Source organism: Lathamus discolor, chromosome 3, assembly GCF_037157495.1.
Source record: "Lathamus discolor isolate bLatDis1 chromosome 3, bLatDis1.hap1, whole genome shotgun sequence".
In the NCBI taxonomy this organism is placed as follows: Eukaryota; Metazoa; Chordata; class Aves; order Psittaciformes; family Psittacidae; genus Lathamus; species Lathamus discolor.
Genome location: NC_088886.1, coordinates 11,864,952 through 11,887,792, shown reverse-complemented (window position 1 = coordinate 11,887,792; position 22,841 = coordinate 11,864,952). Strand labels below are relative to the sequence as shown.

General features: G+C 50.1%; 1 protein-coding gene across 2 annotated transcripts in view; it reads right to left on the bottom strand.

The window, feature by feature from the left end:
- Positions 1 to 8,412: 8,412 nt before the first annotated feature.
- EIF2B3 (eukaryotic translation initiation factor 2B subunit gamma) overlaps positions 8,413 to 22,841 on the bottom strand; it is a 100,268-nt gene continuing 85,839 nt past the window's right edge. For both annotated transcript variants that reach the window (XM_065673492.1, XM_065673493.1), the window contains 2 exons: positions 20,065 to 20,168; positions 8,413 to 8,629 (listed from right to left, as the gene is read on the bottom strand). In XM_065673492.1, coding sequence (XP_065529564.1) covers positions 8,577 to 8,629; positions 20,065 to 20,168 — 157 coding nt within the window. In that variant the 3' untranslated portion in view covers positions 8,413 to 8,576. The remainder of the gene's footprint in view (positions 8,630 to 20,064; positions 20,169 to 22,841) is intronic.

The following is a 22,841-nucleotide window of genomic DNA, read 5'->3' as shown; positions in this document are numbered from 1 at the left end:
CACAGGGAGAGGGGACAAGGCAGGGCATGGAGGAGCCTGGATGCCAATGCCTCGTGCCAGCGTGACTCTGTGCCCCTGGCTGTGAATCAGCACCGCGGTGGTGATAATGGAGCCTTGCAGCCAAATAGGAGCATCTTTAATACCATGGGGACAGCGCCAGCACGGGGACAACACCAGCATGGGGCTGAAGGGCCTGGGGATGGTCGAGGTCTCCCTGACGCAGATCGGGTTGGGAGATCCCTTCAGGTTCATCCTGGGAGCATCACCAGGTGCCAGGCACCGGGGACCTGTGCCTCATGGTACCACCCCCATGGCAAAGGGGACCCCGACTGCCCCATCCCCCTGGATGCGCAGGGCAGAAGGGCTCCCCACGGGGAGGGATCAGATCCTGTCCCAGCACCGCCGGGGGCTACGAACCGGTGAGCAGCGGGGTGGTAAAACGGTGACAAGTAATTGGTGTCCCGGGCAGTCCTTTCATGCTGACGCCGTTTTATGGGTGAGGAAATTGCTTGTGAGTCAGGAACACAGGAGACAAATTTAGGAAGTGCTCTCTGAATGTGCCGGGGTCAGGCGCCGAGGCCGAGTGCTTGAAACCTGGGTGGCCTCGGCGCTCGCCCCGCATCCAACCCCCCGGCTCCTCGGCATGGGAAAGCAGACCTTTTATCTTATCACTGCTCTTCCGCCGCTCCGGCATCCCCCACACGGCCCCCTCCCGGCGCAGACACAATGCACAGCGGTGGCCAGACCCATATCCAAGACCCTCCAGGAGCGCCTGGGCTGCCAGGGGGCTTGGGGTCCCCTATATCGCACTGTGTCCCCTTGGGAAGCAGCCTTGCTGTGGCCCTGAGGATGTGGCGATGGATGCGAAAGCATCCGTATGCATGGGGCAAAGCGGTGCCTGCAGCCAGTCCCCATCCCATCAGCAAAGATACTGGGGTACACCGATACACTGACCCCCGTCCTGCATCACTACCCCTCACACCTCCTCCTCCCCTGCACCCCCTCGGTACTCCAAGGAGCAGGTTGTCCCTTTTGTTCGTTTGCTCCGGTTTTAATTGGGAGGAAAGGCCGTGGCCCCATTAAAACGCACCCGGATGCAGCCGACGGCTACCTTGAGCTCGCAGCCCCCCATTCCCGGCCGCTGCATGGAGCGGTTTGGATGTATTTGTCTTGATCGCTGGCCAAGCGCTCTCTCCTGCAAAGCAGCATGTTTCTCATTTTCTGTAGGTTTAACTCCAAATTAATTTGTAAGTGATCTAGGTTTCTTGTTCCCCGAAAGATACCCAATGGGGGGGGGGGGGGAGCTCCTGCCAACCGAAACGTCTCAGCGGGGTAAAGGGAAAGCAGGAAAAAGAAACCCAGGAACTGTGACCCCTGGTGGGTATTTAACAAGGTGTCAGGGCGAGGGATTTTCGGAGCCGGCTAAGTGGATGTGACACCGGCCCTGCGGGTCGGGACGGGGCGTGGGGATGCTCCCGCTGCTGCAGTGGCTGCTGCTGACAGCTCCCATCCCGACCCAGCCCTTGTGGGGAGCAGGAATGGGGAGGGATGCTCAGCACCCCACTGCCCGATGGGTGCCGTGAGCCCGGAAAGCTTAGGGACGGGGTGAGCCCTCCCACCGCGGGGCATTGGAGATGCCCTCATGGGGTACCCGTGGAGCCTGGTGCCGAAGCGCTGGTGCGCGCAGGGAGGCCGCGCAGAGCGGGGGTCCCCGGGGCCGGTGCGCGGTGCAGGGGCCGCAGGGGAAGCGGGCACGGTTTAATTGGGCGGGCGGCCGCGCGGCGGGGCCGGCTGCTGGCAGCAGGACACAAGCTCTTTTGTCTCCGCTCTCGCTGCCGGCACCGGCTGGGGCTGGCAGGGCCCGGAGCGGTTCAGCCACCGAGAGCCGAGCTCGCCACGGGGGCAAGCAGCCAAACCCAGCCCGGCTCCTCGGGCTGACACAGGGCTCCGCTGCGTGCGAGGCAGCGCCCAGGTGGCCCGTGGGGCTTCCCCAGTGATTAGGGGGTAGGAAACGTGTGGCGAAGCCCGGCAAACAGCCCTGCGGCCCTCCCTGTGCCCCTTCTTGCTGGGAGAGATAGCGGGAGCAGGCAGAGCCTTGTCCTTCCTGCTGGCTGGGGCTCCGCAGGGCTCCCAGGGGGCACGGTCAGGGCTATGGGGCTGCAAGGGTGTGAAAGACCTGGGCTCTCGCTCTCCAACGCTGGATCTGCAAGGATCAAGGAGGGATCTGCAGCAAGAGCAGCACTGTTTTTGGATCATGGCTTCTCTCAGATCCCCTCTGCAGCATGGGATCACCAGCCAAGGGTCTGTGCATCTCCCCTATTCCCCGGTACCCTCTGGGCATGGTGGCTCTCCAACCCCGTGGGTGATGTCCGTAAGGGTTGATGTCGGCTGGGGAAGAAGGGGGCTGTCCCTCACTGTGTGCATCCTTTGCCTGCTTGGTCTGGAGCAGCGTGGTAAGGAGCCCAGGAGCCTGCTCTCCCAGACCTTCCTCACCACGTTGGGAACAGGGGCTATGAAGGTTGGGAAGGGGATCATCGTGGAAGCAGATCCCAAGTGATGGAGGGACGGCCTGGACACCACTCAGAGGGAACCGTCCCTCCTTGCAGAGCAGCTCCAGCCCCTTGCATGAGGGAAGCAGAGCCGGGGCGGTTGGGCTCATCGAAGCCAACTGCGGATCAGCGAGCAGAGCACGGCCAAATCCCTTCTTCCCGGCATCTGGCACCAAACACCCTCTTTGCAGAAAGGCCCATGCGGGGGGAGACGCTGCTGTTGCTCAATGACCCTGCGAGGACCCGGGTTCCAGCTCCTTTCCGGAGCCGCTGGGAATGGCTGGACAATGCGGCTGAGCACCACCAACCCAGAGAGGTGGTGAGGGACCTCTCACGGGCAGTGCAGCTTGGCCAGGTTTGGCCCCCTGAGCCTCCCAACCCATCACTGGAGGATTCCTTGCTTGGAAGCATGGCTGGATGCTCTGGGAGAATCTCAGTGCTGGGATGAGAATCAGAGGGAAGGGACTGCGGGGCATCTCAAACGCACCCATCGCTGCCGCTGGCATCACCAGTCGGTCATTCCTCAGCATCCCTTGCAGCTCTCCAGCACTGTCAGGCTGCGTGCAGCCAGGGGGTGTGTGCCAGCCCCTGTGTGCAGGTGTTCACCAGAAACCATGCTCCCGAGGGACTTTGGTCGGTCCATCACTGCCTTGGGGTGACCCACATCCCGCCGCGGGGTTAAACTCCCCAGGGAAAAGAGGGAGGAAGATAGGAAAAACAATCACAAGAATTTGTTTCATGCTGCCTGGATCCCTCCCCGCACGCAGCAGTGTTTTTGGACGGCCAATTTATAATCAGCAGTGTGGAATGTTGTAAATTAAATATTTTTAAACAACTTTGCTCTCTCTCTGGTTAAACATTTCAGAGATCGCTCTTTCTTGTCTGTCTCTTGCTGGGTGGTCCCTCCATTCGCCCGTACATCTTCCTCAAACACAATTAACCATTTAGATGTTGCACAAAGGAATAGCTTATGCATACAACACCAGTCGCTCGCTGCTCCGGCGCTGGGGGAGGGAGGCAAATAAGAAGGCAGCTTCTTTTATTTTCTACTAAAAACAAAAACAAGAAAATCCCTTTTTCCTTCCCAAAACTATCCCATTTTTCCCGTGAATTGTAAAGGCACCGATCCAAGCTCATCAGCTGTCCTGGTGCTCAGTCCAACAATCCCTTTGCGTTCCCCCCTCCCCTGAAATTCAGCATTAGCATTTTAAAAGCCTTAAACATACAAGTTTATTTAGACTCAAGCTCTCCCAAGCTCTTGCTTTCCATATTTATATACACACGTATTTTAACGTATATAAAATGTCTGTCTATAGGGCCTGGAAGGAAGTTCTCGTCTGCCGGCCCGTCTGGGAGGCACAGGCACGGCTGTGGACCTTGGCTCCCGGGAGATGGAGTGAAACACGACAGGATCCAGGCATCAGCTGCCCGGCTGGGAGCGAGTGAGGCTGCAGAGGTGCAGAGGGGCTGCTGGACCCTGCGAGGGAATCTCCCTGTCCCCAGATTGGTTGCTCAGTGAGAAGGACCCTGTGCCCTGCATGCCCCCATGGCACCAGGGAGGCTGGGATGGGGCATGGCAGGCAGACTGCAGGGCCAAGGGACCCAGCTCCAATTGCCTGCTGCAGCCTTCAGTGCTTTAAAACAGGTGACCAGAGGCCACACGAATGGGCAGGGTGACAGGAGGGTGGCACTGGTGGCCACTGTGATGTCCCAGGACCAGTGGTAGCTGGGTTCTGGATTACACCATGCACAATGTGCTCTCTGTGAGCCCCAACTGGGGCTTGATCTAACCCATCCCATGGCAAGACACCAGGGCAGGGACCAGAGCAGCCACTGGCCCTCACTGCAGATCTGGGACAGTGTGGAGGCAGCAAAGCACCTCCTGAGAGCACTGGTGCTCCCTAGACCTGTAGGGTTTGTACGGAAAGTTCTGGTCTCCTGGGACAAGAAGGTCCCACGAGCAAAGTCCAAAGGACGGGCAGGGCATGGGGATGGTCACTCTTTCCAGGCAGCCAGAGGAAGGAAAGCAGGGTGCAGAAGCCAGCAAGAAAGCCAGAAGGAGCAACACAGCTCTGCAGGATAAACCTTGGAGACTGGAAGCAGTAAAAGGCTAGTGAGTCCTCATGATGCGCAGCTCCAAGGGGTTCAGGAGAGCCCTGCTGCTAGGGCTGCACACACAGCATCAACTTGATAGATGATGGGAGAGCCAGACCTGTGGACCTGAGGCCATACAACTGCTCAGCCTGATGCTCCTCTCTCCTTCCTGCCCACAAACCAAACAAGTGTCCCAAAAGTGAGATCAAAGCCTGGTGCAAAGCTTTTGTGTGCATCTGAACGCCACTGAGGTGGGCAGCCCACTGTCCCACGGAACGACTGGCTGCTTGCATCCCCCTCATGTGGCTCTGCTCCAAGGATGCCAGGAAGATGGGAGCCATCCACTTCAGTTTGGCTGCAGAAGGGATCAGATTTGCTGCTGCTTCCCAAAAGATCACAACTGTCACCTACAAAAGCAAACATGAATGGCTGGGGGAGGAGATGCATGGCTCTGGCATCTGTAACCACCCAACAAATGCTTTTCACAAGTCTTGTGTCTTGCAAATGGGTTTGGCTGCAAATACAGAATCCCAGACTGGTTTGGGTTGGAAGGGACCTCAAAGCTCATGCAGTTCCAACACCCTGCCATGGGCAGGGACACCTTCCACTAGAGCAGGTTGCTCCAAGCCTTGTCCAGCCTGGCCTTGAACACTGCCAAGGATGGGGCAGCCACAGCTTCTCTGGGCAACCTGTTCCTGTAATCACCCTCAGAGTGAATACTTTTTTGCTATTACCTAATCTAAATCTCTCCTCTGTCAGCTCAAAGCCATTCCCCCTTGTCCTGTCACTACATGGCCTTGTAAAAAGTCCCTTCCCAGGTTTCTTGTAGTGCCTTTTAGGCTCTGGAAGCTGCTCTAAGGTCTCCCCAAAACCTTCTCTTCTCCAGGCTGAACAAGCCCAGCTCTCAGCTTGTCTCCATGGCAGAGGTGCTCCAGCCCTTGGAGCATCTTTGTGGCCTCCAGGTGGGGTCTCACGAGAGCGGAGTACATGGGGAGAATCCCCTCCCTTGACCTGCTGGTCATGCTCCTTGTGATGCGGTCCAGGAGAAGGCTGGCTTTCTGCAAGTGCACACTGCTGGGTCATGTTGAGCTTCTCATTGACGAACACCCCCAAGTCCTTCTCAGGGCTGCTCCCACCCCATTCTGTACCCAGCCTGTATTTGTGCATGTTGTTTCCCTGACCCACATGAAGGACAATGCACATCTCGGGAAGGACATCGCTGCAGAGCTGTCGCAGGTGGCACCCACCTCTCACAGGAGCCAGGGCAAGGGACAAAGCTTCAGGTGCCCCCATCATGGTGTAATAGTGGTGCAAGACTCACAGGAAGGAGTAGGGTGCAGTGTGTGCACACACTGCTGCTGGGCTCTGCACCCACACCAACCTGCTGCCCAGGGCACTGCACAGTGACACCCAAGAGCCAGAGGTGCTGCTGGCTGGGGACCTCACTGGGCATCATGGCAAGCCTCTGCTTCACCACAGGCAGATGCAGCACGTGGCATGCCACTGCAAGAACCTTCTCAAATCAACCCCAGTTGTACATCTGCCAAGGAAGTGCTCAGGACAAGCCTGTCCAAAAGCACCAGCACCTACAGAGCTGGGAAGTTCCATCTCAGAGAAACATTGTCTAGAAAGAACCACCTTGGTGTTAATAGCACTGTGATGGGCATGGGCTGTGACAGTCTGCTGCATGGGTGCAATAGAGCAGCACAGTGAAGAGACTTACTTGCTACCTGAGAGGTGACCCATTCTTCAAAGCTGATCAGCAGCCCAGCCAGCAACACCTTCCTGAAGGTCTGTAGGACACAGGACCAACCGTCACATCTAAAACTGGGAACAGAACTTCATTCCCTCGGTTGCCTCCCCGGTTCTCTTGAAGGCAGTAACATTTATCACTGAAGTTGCCTGGCTCAACCCATCTTCTGCTCACCTGATGATGACAGCGGTGTGGAGACCAGGTTAGATGAGGAAGGGTTAACCTCCCAGTGCCCGCCTTGGGATTCCTGAAGGCCCTATTATCCCGAACTATTTTTCATAATTACTGCCACACACGTCGAATGCATCAAGAGTGAATCTTCACTTTGATAATTTGTGCTGCGAAATCTCACTTTGGGATCTACTTTTATCTCACCCCAAACACCTGCAGGTCGTAAAAGGCAAAAAGGAAAAGAAAACGCCTCAAATCCCGGCCAGGTTTTCAAGTGTCAGAGAACACTAAATTAATGCTAAATTCTAACCGACACAGTAAAGAGCCCCCCACCCTCTTCTTAAATTAGCTAAACAAAAGGACTGTGACTTTAACATATCATTAAGGCACAAGGAGGTAAAGCTGTAGCTGTTAAGTAAGGGGATGTGGACTTTTCAGAAGCTAAAATGTATCCTTAAAACAGAAAGGGAGAAGGCTTTGTGTTTAAGTCAAAGTCCCTGCGGACCTCTCTGGGCTTTGCCACAGCTTTCTGGCTAAATGCAAAGCCAGGTAATTACGCTCCCCTCTGCTTCTGTTTCTACACACCCAAAATGGATGCCTCGCTCCTTGCCGCACACAGAGACAAGAACTCTCTTTAATTAACCTTTGTGAAGCCTCTGCAATCCTTGGATGAAAAAGGCTCCGTACCTTAGGAACATGTTTGCGCACATACGCGAGGCAAAAAACCTCTAGCACGAAGCTGGAGCTGAACTGCAGCACGTTTCTTCTTTCTGCAGCTTGTCAAAGGCCTCGAAGCTCATCCTTACCCACACTTTCCATTCCAGTCGGGTCCCTTAGAGAAGGGATTTTGTTTATGAAACTCAGGGAATGTCTGGATTATAATCCCTCTCCTGTCAAATTAGCTAGGAAAAGGTAATTTTCCTCAGGGGATGCTGGTGCCCACGAAGCACACATCTAAAATTTATCACTTCGGTTAATGAAATATCATCCCAGCCAGCTGCTGTAAGCACCTCTGGATGTCAAACTGCCAAGGGCAGATAAATGTCCCGTTGAATCCTACCAGATTCTAATAAACAGCTTTTAGGTAGGAACTTGTGTCCAATTTATAAACGTTAAAGAACAGCTTGTGTTTCAATCCTATCCAGGTGCTTTACAATCCTGGCACAACCCCTGACCACAAGGCTATGCGTTTCACATTAGCACGCTCGACTCATCGCACAGACGTAGGTAGAGTCATCCACAGATCATCTAGATGTGGGGAGGGAATCTCTTGCCTGGGATTAGGAACGGTGGAATGACAAGTGAAAGAACCATCAAAATAAGGCATAGCACCCAGGGTTTAGCCCCACTTCCCCTCCACGCTCCTCCATCCCTCTCACATACTTGCTCTTGGGCAGGATTTCAAAGTAACAGCCCAAACTCAGCCCTGATGGAAATGGGTGCCAAACTCCTCAACTGCAGTACAGGAGAGGCGCAGCTTAAACCCATCTGTGCTATGGGGCAGCATCACGAGAGAGAGGAGGAGGAGGAGGCTGGCAGAGCTACCGGGCTGCAAAGAGCAGCCCTCATTACGGCTGTGTTCCGCTGCCCGCCTGCTGCGTTGATGAGATGCACCAGCCGCATCCCGAGCGGGCTCTCCCAGGCTCGGGGATGGTGGTGCAGGGCTGCAGGGACGTGGTTTACATCGCAGGGAGGGCGGCTAAGTCATTCTTTGGAGTGGGCACAGTCTGTGTGGTCCCTTCTGCTGGAAAAGTACAGTGCGTTCGGCGGGCGCAGGAACCGATATTACCCGGCACAAACCCGCGTGCATCCCAATGAGGGGGGAAGGGCTGGCGGACACACCGCTCTGCAAATACTGCTTTATTAAGACATAAATATAAAGCTGCACAGGAAAGGAGCAATGACAGGGTAAACCGTGCCAGTACTGATGTGTTCGGATGATCTTACGATGGTTGAACATCTGGTTCTGCTGCTGGCTTCCATAAAATCATCTTTAAAACCTACTCCGGTTATATCTCCATCAGCTGTTCGGTGCCCACAATGACTTCATTAACATGTTTGGCTGAAAAGAGAGAGAGAGGGAGGAAGAGAAGAGGAATTGAGTTTGCCACAGTGCTTCAGACCTCGCATTTTGCAAATCTGCAGCTATAAAACAAATGAGAAAAGCAGATTCTGGGGAGCTCAAACACGGATTCGCTGCCTTTCTGTGGACTCCAGCATCAATCCCACACACATGGCAAGAGCCTAAACAACTGACTAAACATCAGGAGGTTTCCCTAATGAGTTTTCACATGTATGTGTCACTACTAAACAAGAGAGCCCCGACGGAAGTCACAGCTGCTGCTGACAGGTGTAATCCTTGGTTGAGTCGAAGAACCCTCCACATCCAACGTGGAGATGTGACATAGAGATCAGTAATGCACCCGGCCCTGAAGAGCGCCGTGTGCCCTCAGACTGCAGGCAGTCTGGGGAGGAAAGGGGCTGCTGAGCATCTGGGGCCACCACCGAAGCCAGGTGAGATCCTCTCAGCAACCCCTGAGATCTCAACCTGGCATCTGAAAAGAAAGAACTTTTATTTATTTTGTAATTTAAATCTGACTTCTCCCTCCTGGATTAGGCTCCGGATGGAGCCTCTGCAAAAGCACCTGTGTGAAGCAAGGTCTCTCAGCGCTGTTATCACCTCGAAGGGGAACAGTGGACAGCCCTCCTCAGACTCCTTGTGCAGCAAACATGTTGGAGGGGCCAGTTGCACAAGGTCACTCCTTTGCCTGTTCCCAGGAGCTCCGCACAGCTCCAGCGGACACATTCATGTGCCAGTCCCTGCCCCAGCACTGTTAATGCACTGTACTGAAAGAGCCTTCCCTTTAAAATGCAAAAGCAGCTTGTCAGGGAAGGACTGCAAATAAGGGATTTGAAGCCAAAATAATAAAAACACGTAACTGAAAGCCCAGTGCCTAAACCCTCCCTCCCCAAGCATGTGGCCTCGGAGCATGACACAAAGCTGGTGTGCTCGAAGTGGGTGTCCTCAGGGTACCATGGGGGGAGGTGGTGAATCTAAATTGCTCTCTGGGAGCTGGACACCTATTCAGGTGGAGCTCAGGTGGTTTGACCCATGCCCTCAGGCTTTCCATCTCCCCTTCTGCACGTTGGGAATAACAATTGGCTCTGGAGCCTGGGATAAAGCTCAAGGCTCGGGAGGTGCTGGGATACACTGATGGAGGCTGTGTTGTCCCCCACATCTTACACAGCAGTGGGGGTGGATAGCCAAGGATGATGGAAAGAACTGGTTGTGTTTTATTTACCCACCTAAAACTCCTCCCCTCAGGGGAGTGGATTTTGCAAGACTGCTGCAAAACAACAAACATGCCACCTTTGGCTAAATGAAGAAATTCCTGGCAATCCCCAAGCTGGCTGAGCCAACACGATGCTTCTCTTGGTTTAAAATTCAAGGCATTACCTTTGCACCATGCAAACCAGTGCTCCAGAAAGGGTTTGATCAAAACCTGCTCTACAGACTTCAAGGAATATTGGACTGTGGCAAGATAATTTCCCAATACAACTCCAATCCTATGAACATATGGATCCTGCTGTCTCCTCAGCCTGGGTTAGCCACACAACCTCCTTACGGAGACCCTTCATGAAGCCAAGAATACAGGGATCAAGGAGCTGCTTCTCATCTTCAGCATCAGTTTGAGTCATTTAGTTCTTTGCTCAGGGTATTCAGTGACCAATGACAATGAATCCTGGAGCCTCATGCTAACATCCTGAAGTTGGAACGTGAAGCCCCATCTCCAGCACTCTGGGCAGGATGAGCAGAGGTGGATGCAGTGCTCAGGAAAACGAGGGACTGACTGTACAAGTGCCAGGTGCAAGTGTGATGTAGGTAGCACCACACAGCCTCTGCAGCACAGCTCTGCCAACAGCCCCAAGTCCAGCCTTCAGCACCTCTCTCCTCCCGTCCTAGACCCCACACAGCTTTGCCAAGGTACCTCAAATCCAACCTGCAGCACTTCTTGCTATAACATTCCTCACCCCCAACAACTTTCCCAATATATCTCAAACAGGCCCTGTAGCAACTCCTGTGACTCCATTCCTGAACCTCCTCCAAGCAGACTACCTATCATGTTGATTTCTATGATGTGAATAAGACCCTGGCTACCATCCAGTGAGAGTAATTACGTTATGCCTCTGCAGATTAAACATGCCTTCATCTAGGCTTATAAAGAGCCATGTCAATTTATGGGTCTATATATAGGTTATCTGTAGCAACACTTTTTAATGAGGAGCTTCTTGCTTCGTTTCAGACAGCATCCTGCACTGTCCTAAACGTGCAGAGCTGGGATGGGCCTGTCACATACTTTGTTGCAGAGGTAGAACCATCTGTTCGTATTGTGCACTGACATGCTTGCAGCTGACTTGTATCTTGCATTTTATACCTGATGAGTCCAAAAGACTACTTGTGAGTGGGCAAATTACATCACTCCTATTTTACAGATGGGGAAACTGAGGCAGCAGTGAGTTTAAAGAGTTTAAAGGCACACAGGAAATCAAAGCATGCATTCCCTTATCTCCATCCCTCTGCTTGTTTTGATCCATGTTGACCAGATTTCCCAAAGTGGGCACACACAGCCTGCCTGGTATGTCACTGCTACTTCAGAGACTCCCATGAAATCACCAAATTCATTTCTCCCTGCACAGGCTAAAAGAAAACACATGAATGTGCCTGCCTTAAATCTTCGAGAAAGTGTTTAAGTGATAAAGAGGAATGGTTTTGCTAGAAACAAAGCTTGATTCCGCACCCTGAGGGGATGCGATAGGCAGATAAGGATTCACCCTGCTTCCCTCTTCCCTTCCCAAAGCCCTCCTTGTCGAGGGAAGGGAATTCAGACTCCACTGTGTGTGCCAGAGAGCCGAGCTGCAGATAGCGTTTCATTATCAGCCATGGCTGCCAGTTGCCAGTGGCTCTGGCTGGTACCAGCAAGCTCAGTTCATGCAGAAACTCTGCCTGAAACTCCGGGGGAGGAGGGAGAAGTACCTCACATGCTTAGCTGTTCAGCTCCCTTCTCCTTCCCTAGCTCCCCATTAGGGATTTCTTACCAGGCTGCCTTTTATCTGACACTGGCAGGGTTACAGATGCATTCAGCCCACAGAGAAAGAAGCAGGATTAGAGAAAGGACTTTCAGAAAGCCTTAGAGTTGGACTCCACAACCTTAAATCATGTTCAACTAGATCTTCTCAGATTGGGAGCATCTGGTGCTAAGCGAATCCAGAGCTGATCAACACATTCAACCTTCCTGATTAGCACTTTGCTTCAACTTGCTGATGCAGCCCAGCCTGAAGCCAGCCTGGGCTCTTGAACCCAGTGTCCATGGGGATTTTACTGAGTCTAAATCAAAAACCTGTCACTCGTTAGAGATGCGTTCCTGCTTTGGAAGACATTTGTTTACACATACTGTACACTAGCCCCTTAAAAACATACGCACAAGGCGAGCTGGGGAGCAGCGTGCAGCTTTTGGTGCTTGGCTAAAACCAAATTGTAATGCAAATAAACAGAGGGGCGGAAATGACTGTGCACAGGCCAGCACAAACCCCACCAGCACCCGGGGACCCCCGCTCCCCAGCCTTCCTGGCAGGTTCCTGCCAAGCTGCTCGCAGAAAGGGGATGCCGGAGCATTCCTTTAAAAGCCATGTGAAAGCATCTCCTTGTTGTTTGCTCAATTAGCCCCAGACAGATTGCTGCTGCTGCTGCTGGTGGCAACGCTGGGTTGTAAAGGAGGAGGGGAAGGAGGGGAAAGGGGGGGGGGAAAGGAGAGAGAGGGGAAAAAAAAAGGGTTAGGGCCTAGGCCCAGGACCACCACGAAGTTCCAGCCCTCAGGGGCTCCAGAAAACGTTCAGTTTACTCACTCAATTACATACACTGTTTTATAAACCCTTTAAAATAAAATAGAAAACAGTCCCTGGCACAGAATTACTGCTCTATTATACAGCAGTGATGAAAGCCACTGCTGTGTATTTGCTCTCTTTAAAGCAAGAGATAGTTTAACTTAAAAAACGAGGCAGGGGGGAGGGGAGGCTGCAGAAACACATGCACGAAAACACGCTGTGGGTGGTTCCTACCACATTCACCCAGGACAGAAAGGATCAGAGAGTGGGAGAGAAGAGCAACTTGTCTCTGCAGTGATGGTTGGCCCTGGAAAAGCAGCCAGGTTGGGAGTGGGGGGAAAGGAACTAAAGGGGCTTAAGGGGATGGGAAGCAGCTGAAGCTTGACTTTGGGAGGCTGGAGGGTGTTTTAAATTACATGTAGAGATAAAGAAGGGAAGCAGGTGATGGGGGCTGATTTGTTTGTGTTTACAGAGCAGTGGGGCTTTCCAGTCAAGGCCTGCTCGCTCCACAGCTACGCTGTACTTACAGGATCACTGGAGACCAGGGGTGACCATGCTGTGCCCCTAAAGGCTGTCAGCGCCTCACAGATTTGTCCAAAGTGCCACATCTCTGTACTGGAAGGTCTCCGGAGCGATGCTGCCCATGAGCTGGGTGCCCCTGCTGCTCCCAGGGGTGGGATGCGCAACTTACCCAAGGGCATTGGGAATGGAGCTGTTGGAAGCTTCACATAGATCAGCTCTGGCCCATAGCTGGGTCTCCAGCCCATGGAATAGGCAGGCAATAGAGAACTCATCCCAGAAACCATCCAGTGCACAGTGCCAGTGCTCACCTGGTTCAGCTGAGTCTTTTCTCACAGTTCAACCAGTATTAACCTCTTTGCCCTCAAACCTGCCTGGGGAACAGACGTGTCTTGGGAGTGTAAAAGAGGCAACACTGAGTTCAGTGCCTGAAGAGAGATGAATTTACTGTGGCTTGGAGCAGACGGATGGGGAGTGAAAGGTGTATGGGAAAGTGATTGGTCAGGGACCTATGAGAAAGGTTAGTAAAGGATATGGGAGACCATGAGCTTGGGATGTGCCTGATAGCAAGCTTCTCAGGGAGGGGGGACACACTTGGAGTACTGGTACAGAGTCCTAGCAAAGTGTTAAAGAAAGGGACAGGATTGTACTGACCAATGTGCTCCCGTGGACTACCACCACCTCAAAGCAAATGTAAGCAGGGATCTCAGAAATGCCAGTCTGAAAGACTGTTCACACTTCCTGCCAAGATGGCAAAGATGCCGTATTTGCCTGGATACTGCTGCCTGCTGCGCTGGATGTAAGCAGAGGTCCCTTTCCTTTCTCAGCGTCCTTTGGGGTGTTCTTCCTGGCTCTTTCATGTGGCTGGGCTCTAGCAGAGCACAAGTGGTTATTTTCTCTGCGTGGAGCATGTAAAAATATTTCCACAAGGTTACAAACTGCTGCCTTATGGGTAGACTCCACAATGGACATGCTGCGAATGTGGCAGCTCGTTTAACCCGCACACTCGGGAAGCTTGAACTTCCCTGGCCAGGAATGACAGTGTGCACAAGTGTGACAGTCCCCAGTGGCACAGGGGAGGATGAAGCGTTGCTGGATGGATATTATAGGGAAGTTTAATGCCACTGCTAAGGCAGAACTCATAAACCGTTTTTACACAACTTGGAAAAGAGGCTTATTAGGATCAGTTAGAAATGCAGTCCCTGCATGGTCACTGAGACAAAAATGACAAATTACTTAAGAGATGCCTGTTTTAACTGCCAACAATATCTTTGTCACAGACACTCCGTAGTTAAACTGCTTCAGGGAGCAAATCAGTTTTGCTATAAATTTACACCATTCCTACATCATCTCCAGCTCATCTTGCACCCCAGTGCACAGTATACATGTGTGCACTGTTTAGTCTGTGTCTGTTCTTCATGAGCTTTCCTAACTCCCATCTGTGCTGCAGCATGCTTTCTGATCCCGACCTTGTGTCGTGCTAAGTGTTTTCAGTTCCTGAAGACTTCACCAGGAGGTACTCAGCATCTTGCAAGAGCAGATGCTCAACCCTACTTGAATGCAGAGCACCAGCAAGTCCCTCAGTTACTTCCTGCCCCTATCCTGCTAAATCTTGCCTGGGGTGAAGCATCCTCACAAGCAGTCATCCATTCATATGTAGAGGTTTCATAAACTGTACCTGCCCTCAGAGGATGACATTAGAGAAAAAATGTGCTCTTTGGCCCTCATTAAAATCAAACAATCTTACTCTGTTTCATTGAGAAGTCCTAGGACTCCAAGCTTGGAACAGGACTTGGAAAATGATTGGAAATGGGAGCCAGTCCTTACTGGATATGTGCCGCCTTCTGTTCTTGTGAGAAACCACAGTGTTCTGGCTATATGATAAGCCTCTGGAAAAAAAAAAATCAGTTTGCACGTGTTCTCAGGAGGGCAGCTAAAAGCTCCAGGGACTGTCTGCAGTGAGCACTCTCGACCATGAAAGTGCAGGAGGAAGGCAGGGCTTCCCCCACACTTTTATCCCTGCTCTATGGACCAGTGCAGTGCACAGAACTGCTTCCCTCCTGTGCTCAGAACAATCCTGCCTGGGCACGACAGTGGTACAGAATGGGATGCAGTCTGACTCAAAACAGTCAGGGAGCAAGTGCCAGATGGGAAATGGAGCATGGGACTGTTAGGCAAGGGGACTGGAAATAGCAGCTATGGTCAGACCAGAGGAGGAGTCAGGTGGATAGCTGGGAATAACCAAGTAAGAGGGAAAAATAAAGCTCTCTGTGGGAGAAAGGCTAGAGGAAAAATCAAAGAGAAGCCTAGGAATGGGATGACTCTGGTCCTGGGACAATGACATAGCATGGACCTGTGAAGTCAGGATCATTTCGGACATATGAGATGCAGTCGGGGCTCAATGCCAATGCTGGGAACAGGAGCAGTAAAGTCTACAATAACTACAGCCTTCTCCTCCCAGTACCAGGAGTGGATCTGAGGGCTGCTGATGCCCATGGGCATCTGTGAAACCTCCTGCAAAGAGTTTCTCTTGTCCCAGTGCAGATCCAGCTCCTTTTAATGAAGATGATCCATCACTATCAGTTCCCATCAGCTGAAGCAGCAAAAAGCAGTACAGTGGAGTTCAAGTTTCTGACACTGCTAATGGTCCGTGCAAGGGCCAATCCTGCATAATAAAACTTTTCTTGTTTCTTTTTTCAGTGGACTGAACCTTCCCTCCCAACATTCACAAAGAAAATGCTAAGGCTAGAATGTCAAGTCTGTAATAGCTAGGAAATGCCACATGTAACATGCAACTTCAGCACTTAAGTTGGCCAGTCCAAATGAATGGGTACATGACTGGAATCTCCCTGCCTCTCAGGTCCCTGTAAAACAGAGGAAAAAACAACCATGTTCAAACTGAGGAGGTAAAATGTGAAGCTGTTAACAGTTGTGAAGTATTAAGATGACAAATGTTGCAGAAAAGCCTTAGAAAGGAAGGATCTTGTCTCTTGCATAGTGTGCAGTAATTAAGGTTTGAGACACAAACTGAAACAAGACAGGAAAATGAGGAATATGGAAAGCCCCCCATTCAGCAAGCACTACTCATGCTGGGTGTTGACTGTGTCAAAGCATCAAGGAAAATAAAATATATGGTGGCACAAAAACTGCACAGGAACAAGCACACTGAAGTTCTAGTCTACAGCCTTACCACAGAGGTAATGCTGCTATTAAGTATGCACCAGGATACCAAGCTAAGATTACATCAGCATCCTGAATGCTGGTATTTTTTCCCTTTCTGAACATATGCTTTGTGGCAACAACACTCCTGTAATGCACTTTGGCGATGTGCAATGACTCAAGCTGTCCTTAAACAACACTGGCTCTGCAATTCCCAATGCACATAAAACATCCCTGCCCCAACAACAACAGAGATGAGGGTGAGAGATAACACGGTGAGTTTTATGTCAATTTTGCTAGTTCTATCCTATGTGTGTGTGTGTCTTTACCATCTCTGTTCCTGGTGTTGCTTTGAAGAAAGGTTAGGCCCTTTACTGTGTATGCCTCTTCCCGGATAACCTATACCAGATGTAAAATGTACTCCCTGCTGAATCTGGCTTAGAGACTCCTATGGGAACTGTACTTACTGACTCCAGGGCTCATCTGACTCTTCGACTGGCCCATCACCAGCACTCCCTCCCTCTAGTCCTACTTCAATGCTGCTTTTGAGCTCCTCTTTTAAAATAGGTTCATCAAAAAGGCTGGAGCATGATTCTAATAACTGTCTTCAAAACAGTGATTGAATGCTCTGTGCAATTAAGTTCTTCCAGAACTGCTGCTTGCCATTTCCTACCCCTTTAATAATTACCTCCTTTTTCTTAGATACCAAAGTGTTTTTCAAACTGCTACCTGCGTGAGGTAGCTTCACAAAGCCCATCTGTTAATTCTCTGCTGGCAAATTCCTTAAATTAAAGTATCAAAGAGGAAGGAAAGTGGATGTTTCCTAAGCATGGTAATAAAAGCAGTAGGATGAGAATAGTATGACTCTCAGGAGGCACGGCTTGCAAATCCAGAAGTTTAATAAAACTCCATACCTTGACTTTAACAGAGGTACTTAAAAGTACCATCTCTGGCCAGTGCTGCGATGGGGCTTAAGTTAAGGTGAGACTGTGACATCATGGCTGACAGTTACCTGCACCCTCCTGTGTCTCTAACTTTCCTTTCAGGTTGAAAATACTAAGCTGCATCTGATCTACCCCAGTAAGCAGTGTTGGAGTGTTCCCTCTAGTTAGGTGTTCTGAGCTTTGCCAAGCCCCATTATTAAGTGATGAGGTCTCTCACCATGTCCCCAGGGAGATTATCCCACAGCCTACCAGACCACATCGTTAGGAAAACGTCCCAGATAGCCAACCTAAATTGTGTTTAATTCAATCCCATTACTCCCAGCTGTACCATTTGGACCACCCTAAATATGCCCATATTCTTCCACAGAAGGAAAAGGACGAGAGCTGGTTTGAGTTACGTTTGCGTATCATTTGTGGTAGCTGTTCTCCTGCCATCCTCCTTGCATGGGACTGGAGTTCATTTTATGAAAGGAGGTCAGAGCAACACTGGCTCAAAGAGCTCCTGTACCCCGGGCAGTGTGGCCAGGACTCGTACAGCAGAGCAGGGCACACACAGCCAGTTCTGCAGCAAAGTCAACTGTGGGATTTGCCTGGGGCTGTGTAGGATGATTCAGGGATATTTCTACCTTTGATGAATCCTGGCTGATGCTCTGGAATAAGGGACTGCTGTATTTCTATTTTTTTCATGTTTCTGGGAAGGTGTACACAGCTTTGCTGAGGAGGTTTCTAGCATGTAACTCTCAGACTAGGGTCAGCAGCCAGCTGCTACCGCTTACGTCTGCTCAAGTGTGATCAGCTTGCAACAAAAGGTGGCTCCAACCCAAGAGAAAGAGGTTTTTTTTCCTAACCTGGCCATGGAAGCTCGAGTTTGAAGAAGGAAAAGTTACCAAACAGAACAACACAGCCAAAGTCTTGATGAAAGGAGGAATATGGAAACAGACTTACAGGGCCACACCAAAAGCTTGGCACAAGATACAGGAAGTCTTGGGCAGGGGAAAGGAAGTCATGGCATGCTTTCACAGCGAAAAAGAGAGGGCCCAGTTTACTACAGGACCAGCCAAGGTCAGAAGAGACATGCTGGGCTGGAAAGACTCCACAGTTCAGGAAGTAAGTCATGAACTTCGCAGACAGATCCCAGACCACCGAGGAGAACCTGACCCCCAGCCCAAAGAAATTCCAGAATGGTTAGGAAACTGAGGCAGGGAAATGAACTGAGCCTTTATTATTTTTTCTTGCTCAGTATAATGGTGTATTCATGATCTACCTGAGTGTGTCTTTGCTAACGTCAATCATAGGTTTCTGAACAGTTTAACTAGAGGGCCCACAGACTCATTAAGAAGTGGGTTTAAGCTTTGGAGAGGTGAGCAGGCAGTAGACTACAAAAACAGGCAAACAAACCACAGGTTATAGCTTCGTTACTCTCCCTGCAAATGCATCTGCAGACTCTGAAAAATATTCAGACAAGGACAATCAAGAAGGACGAATGATTTCCATTCTAAAATCAACCAGACTAGGATCTGCACCCTGGAAGAGACTACTGATGTCAGCAAGGTCAAAGGGTGGTATTTCTGTTTGATATAATCTATGAAAGAAATCACACATATTCCTACTTCCTAAATAGCTAAAGCTACACTCCATCTCCTCACAGTTCATCCTGCGGGTTAACAACCAAACATGAGCTGATTCAGCTGTCCTAGTGATTCATGCAGATGTGGCGCTTAGGGACATGGTTTAGTGGTGGACTTGGTAGAGTGGCAGTAGGTTAATGGTTGGACTCACTGATCTTAAAGGCCTTTGATTCTATGATTCTATGTTCAGGCATCATAAATAGTGCAAATCTTCACTGATAGGGGGGCAACGAACACTGCAAAGGCCACTGATTTAGACTGATGTGACAGGCAAAGCCATGAGTAGGCAAAGACTGGCATACAGGAACCAAGACCACAGTGCACAGAACACTCAATGGGTGTTTCCTACAGTATCAGAGACGTGCAACTGCAAAATCAATACATTGTTTTCAGGAGTCTTTTTCACTTTTAGTTTCAATTTAAAGGAAAATTTGTCACATGCATAACTGACAGTGGGCTACTCTATACTACATTAAATGCAAACCCTGCTCTGTACCACAACACTTACAACTGAGAATCCATCCATAAAGACCAAGCAAACAAATCCTGATCTGAGTAAATAACTTCACATGGAGCCTGAAAAGGAACTCACTTTTGTCCTCAGTCCACACCCTAGAGTGGGGATCTGCCAAACCCCAACAATAAATATTCATTAAAAGCCCTCTGCTTGGGATGCAGTCACTGAGACAGCCATTTCCTGCCCATTATCTCTTAGGGCAGGAAATCAACAGTTCCACTCAGGCGGTTACCACCGAGCCCTCCCCACGCACACTTCCAGCGGATGGCTTAAATTTGCCCAAATGAGGGCCACGTAGTTGTAATCTCTCTGAAGTCCCAAAATAGCATTTCATAGCAGTAAAGCAGATCTGAACATAGCTGCCCTCGTACTTAGTAGTGAGCACAGCAGCTCCTAGAATGATATTCCATCTCGAGTTCTTGCTTGGAGCAAGGTGAATAGGAGCACGCTGGCACTGTGGGCTGGTAGCACCTACAGAGAAGGATGTCTGTGCAATCAGTAATTTGACTGACGAAGATTACTAGTCCAAGTAACGGCTCCTTCTGCTGAGGACAACTCCAGGCTGATCTAATTGTGGTCTCTGGGAAAAGACTGTCTTAGCACCCAATCTTTCTTTCTAGCAACGACAACAGACCTTTTCTGCCAACTTCGGAGCAGCAAGTCCCTGAACTATTCTTATGCCTAGAAGCTGTACTTTCCATGAAAAGCAAATCCCAATATTACAGGACACTACACTCGAGAACTGCCACTGTTTACTGGCACTTCATGAAGAAGCAGGAGTAAAGCCTCAAGGAAGAACTTCTGAAAATGACTACAAATGCACTGTAAATACAGCCCCATTGCTTACCTTTGGTTTCCAGCCTCTGATCGCTTCCAATCAAACAGTCTTTGATGTCTGCACCCTTCTCTATTATGGCGTTATGACAAATGACACTGCCCTGAAGACAGCACCTACAAGATAAACACAAAGTAAAGCAAGAAAATAATTTAAAATGACAGGTACAAAACAAAGGTATCCACTGGGATATCTAATGAGCCTGTTACATGATCCTGTAAGCAGGTTCAGTTCTCTCTTTTTTCAGGAACTCCGCTATTCTTTTCCTGATCCTCACACCCAGTTGCTGGAAAAAATTAAATGCCAGCTGTCAGAATGGGTTTGCAAAAAAGGGTTTCCAGTTTTCCCTCCTGTTAGAACAGCTTTCCTCGGCATTTCCTTAACGGAATAAACACTGCTAGAGGATCTCATGGATGAGACGCTGGCTTGGGACCTGGATCAGGTCTTGTGTTTTCCACAGACAGTATAGGTAACTACAGCAGTGGGTTCTCTGTTCAGCTCCCCAGTTCAAAAGAGGAGCCCAGTCCTTCCTCCTGTATTTTTCTGAGAAGTTGCCTATGTTCCAGCTTGCCAGGCACTAAGCAAGGGTTGGGAGAAGGGACAGTTCAATACCTCAGCTGGTTGGCTTTGTTCATGTTGCATTCAAACACCCAAACGTGATTACTCTGCACTGAACCAATGCAATCCACACTGGACCTGCTCTACCTGCCTTGGATATCTTCACACTCACGTAGTCTTTGACATCTGAAATGCTACAGAGGATGGAACTTTACCAAAAGCCACCTTCTTCCAAAATATGTTTGAATCTGTGATAACCAGCTTTCAAATCTGCTGATCTGATTGTCCAGACAGGAAAGAAATTCAGAGTCCAAGTGCTGGCTTTGTAACTCCCCTGTTGAGAGATGCTCATTGAGTTTGGTCTGAGCCCTCCAATGCAGTAAAATGGAAGTTGTGAATCTTTACTAGTGTCAGTGATGTGTCCTGAAATGCTCTTCACTCAGCACCACGAGTACAGTTAAATTCCTTCCAAAGCTACAGAGAAAAAACAAGCTATGATGCAAATTATTTGTTTCCTTATTTTCACATGTGCAAAGATAAGCAAGAGGTCAAACTGTCATTGAAGGACACAAAATTTGAAGGCACCACGCTAAGAAGTGTCCAAAAATACTAAGTCTGACATACCAGCTGATTGGGAAGAAGGTGTAAGCAAGATCTGTAACTCCAGGGAGACGCAGGTCATCTGCTCCCCCATATTAACCCTGCTGTGAAGCACGGCATTTCATATCTTCTCCCCAGTATTTCTGCTAATATTAATTACAATAATTGTGAATATTCTTGCTATCCTCAGTTGAACAGCTGATCTCAGTCATGAATTTCTGCATGGTGTGTGCCACAGTTCAATGACCTGCAACCATTCCCCACCTTGGTCACGAGAATCACCACTACTCATTGCACTACTCATTGCACAGCTGCACCACACCATCAGGCTGCCCCATGGCCAGAATTGTTACCCTGGAGTCTGAACTAACAGCATAGAGGAGTTTTGGTATCAGGTCGAAGCCCTGAGCCTCCATCCTATACTGAATGGAGAGCTAGCCAGCCACGGTCCTTAGGAGAAGAGAGAAACATCACTCCTCACTCCAGACTGCTGATCCTAAAATTAATTCCTAGTATTTTCCTGCTCACACATCATTATTATCTAGTGTACAGAATGTGCCATTAAACATATTACAATTCTGTTGCTTGTGTGAGTCAGAGCAGAAACCATCTGCCCCACAAAACCAGCATTAATTCTGCACGGGTAAAAGCAATAAAACTGGACCTCAGTCACAGTGGTTTGCAGTTACGACCCCCCTTGAACAGACTGTCCCCTCTGAACAATTATTCTTTTAACTCACTTAAACTCCCCCTCCTCTGACCTATAAGGAGGCAACGTGAGCAATTATTCCACAAGTAACCAGCTCAGGTTGCCTTGGCAAGGTTTTTACTAACATGTTAATAAGATAAAAAGCGGCAAAGATACACAGCAGACCCCTGCCTGCCTTTGCTCTCACACTGTCACGATCTGCTTCCTTTCCAATAGCTTCATGTGCCCGCGCAGCAGCTCAGGCCATCGTCTTGCGCAAGAGCAATCACTGCGAGCAACTCTGTCTTCCTCTTAGGGAGGAAGACCCACTGCTGCCATCCTGACTTGGCTTTCAGCAGGACTAGCGAGGGCGATGGGAGAGGTTGCTCAGTTCCCACTGAAATGGCTCCCATCCAAAATGCACACTCCAAAATACCTCCTCCTGAGCCAGGCGGATGAGAGCTTTCCCCTGAAAACTTTTAGGTTCCCACCATCTATCATGGCTTCTGAGCATGAGAGCAGCTGTGAGTGCACTCCACCTCTCAGCATTATCCTCATGCAGGAGGATATTCCCCAACAGAGAGGAGATTTAAGCTGTTGGTCTGGAGTTCAGGCTGGAGAATACTAGATGTGCGTTCAGAGCCTACTTGGGGATAGTTTTTCAGCTAGCATTGTAACCAAGAAACTGCTGATGACATTAACATCAAAGATAAGGGAGGTTCCTGCCAAACCATTTGCTGGGAGGGACAGGCCAGGGAACCAAGATGAACTTGTCTGTGCCAGGTGTTTGCAAACCAACCCTTCCCTAGTGCCAAGGTAAAACAAAACCCAAGAACTCCACCACCCCGGGAGTTTCTTAAAACTTATAAACCCAACCAACTGCAGGGGTTTTAAAACCATACTCGATGCTCAGATTACCCCAATCACACAAACCAGCAGCGAA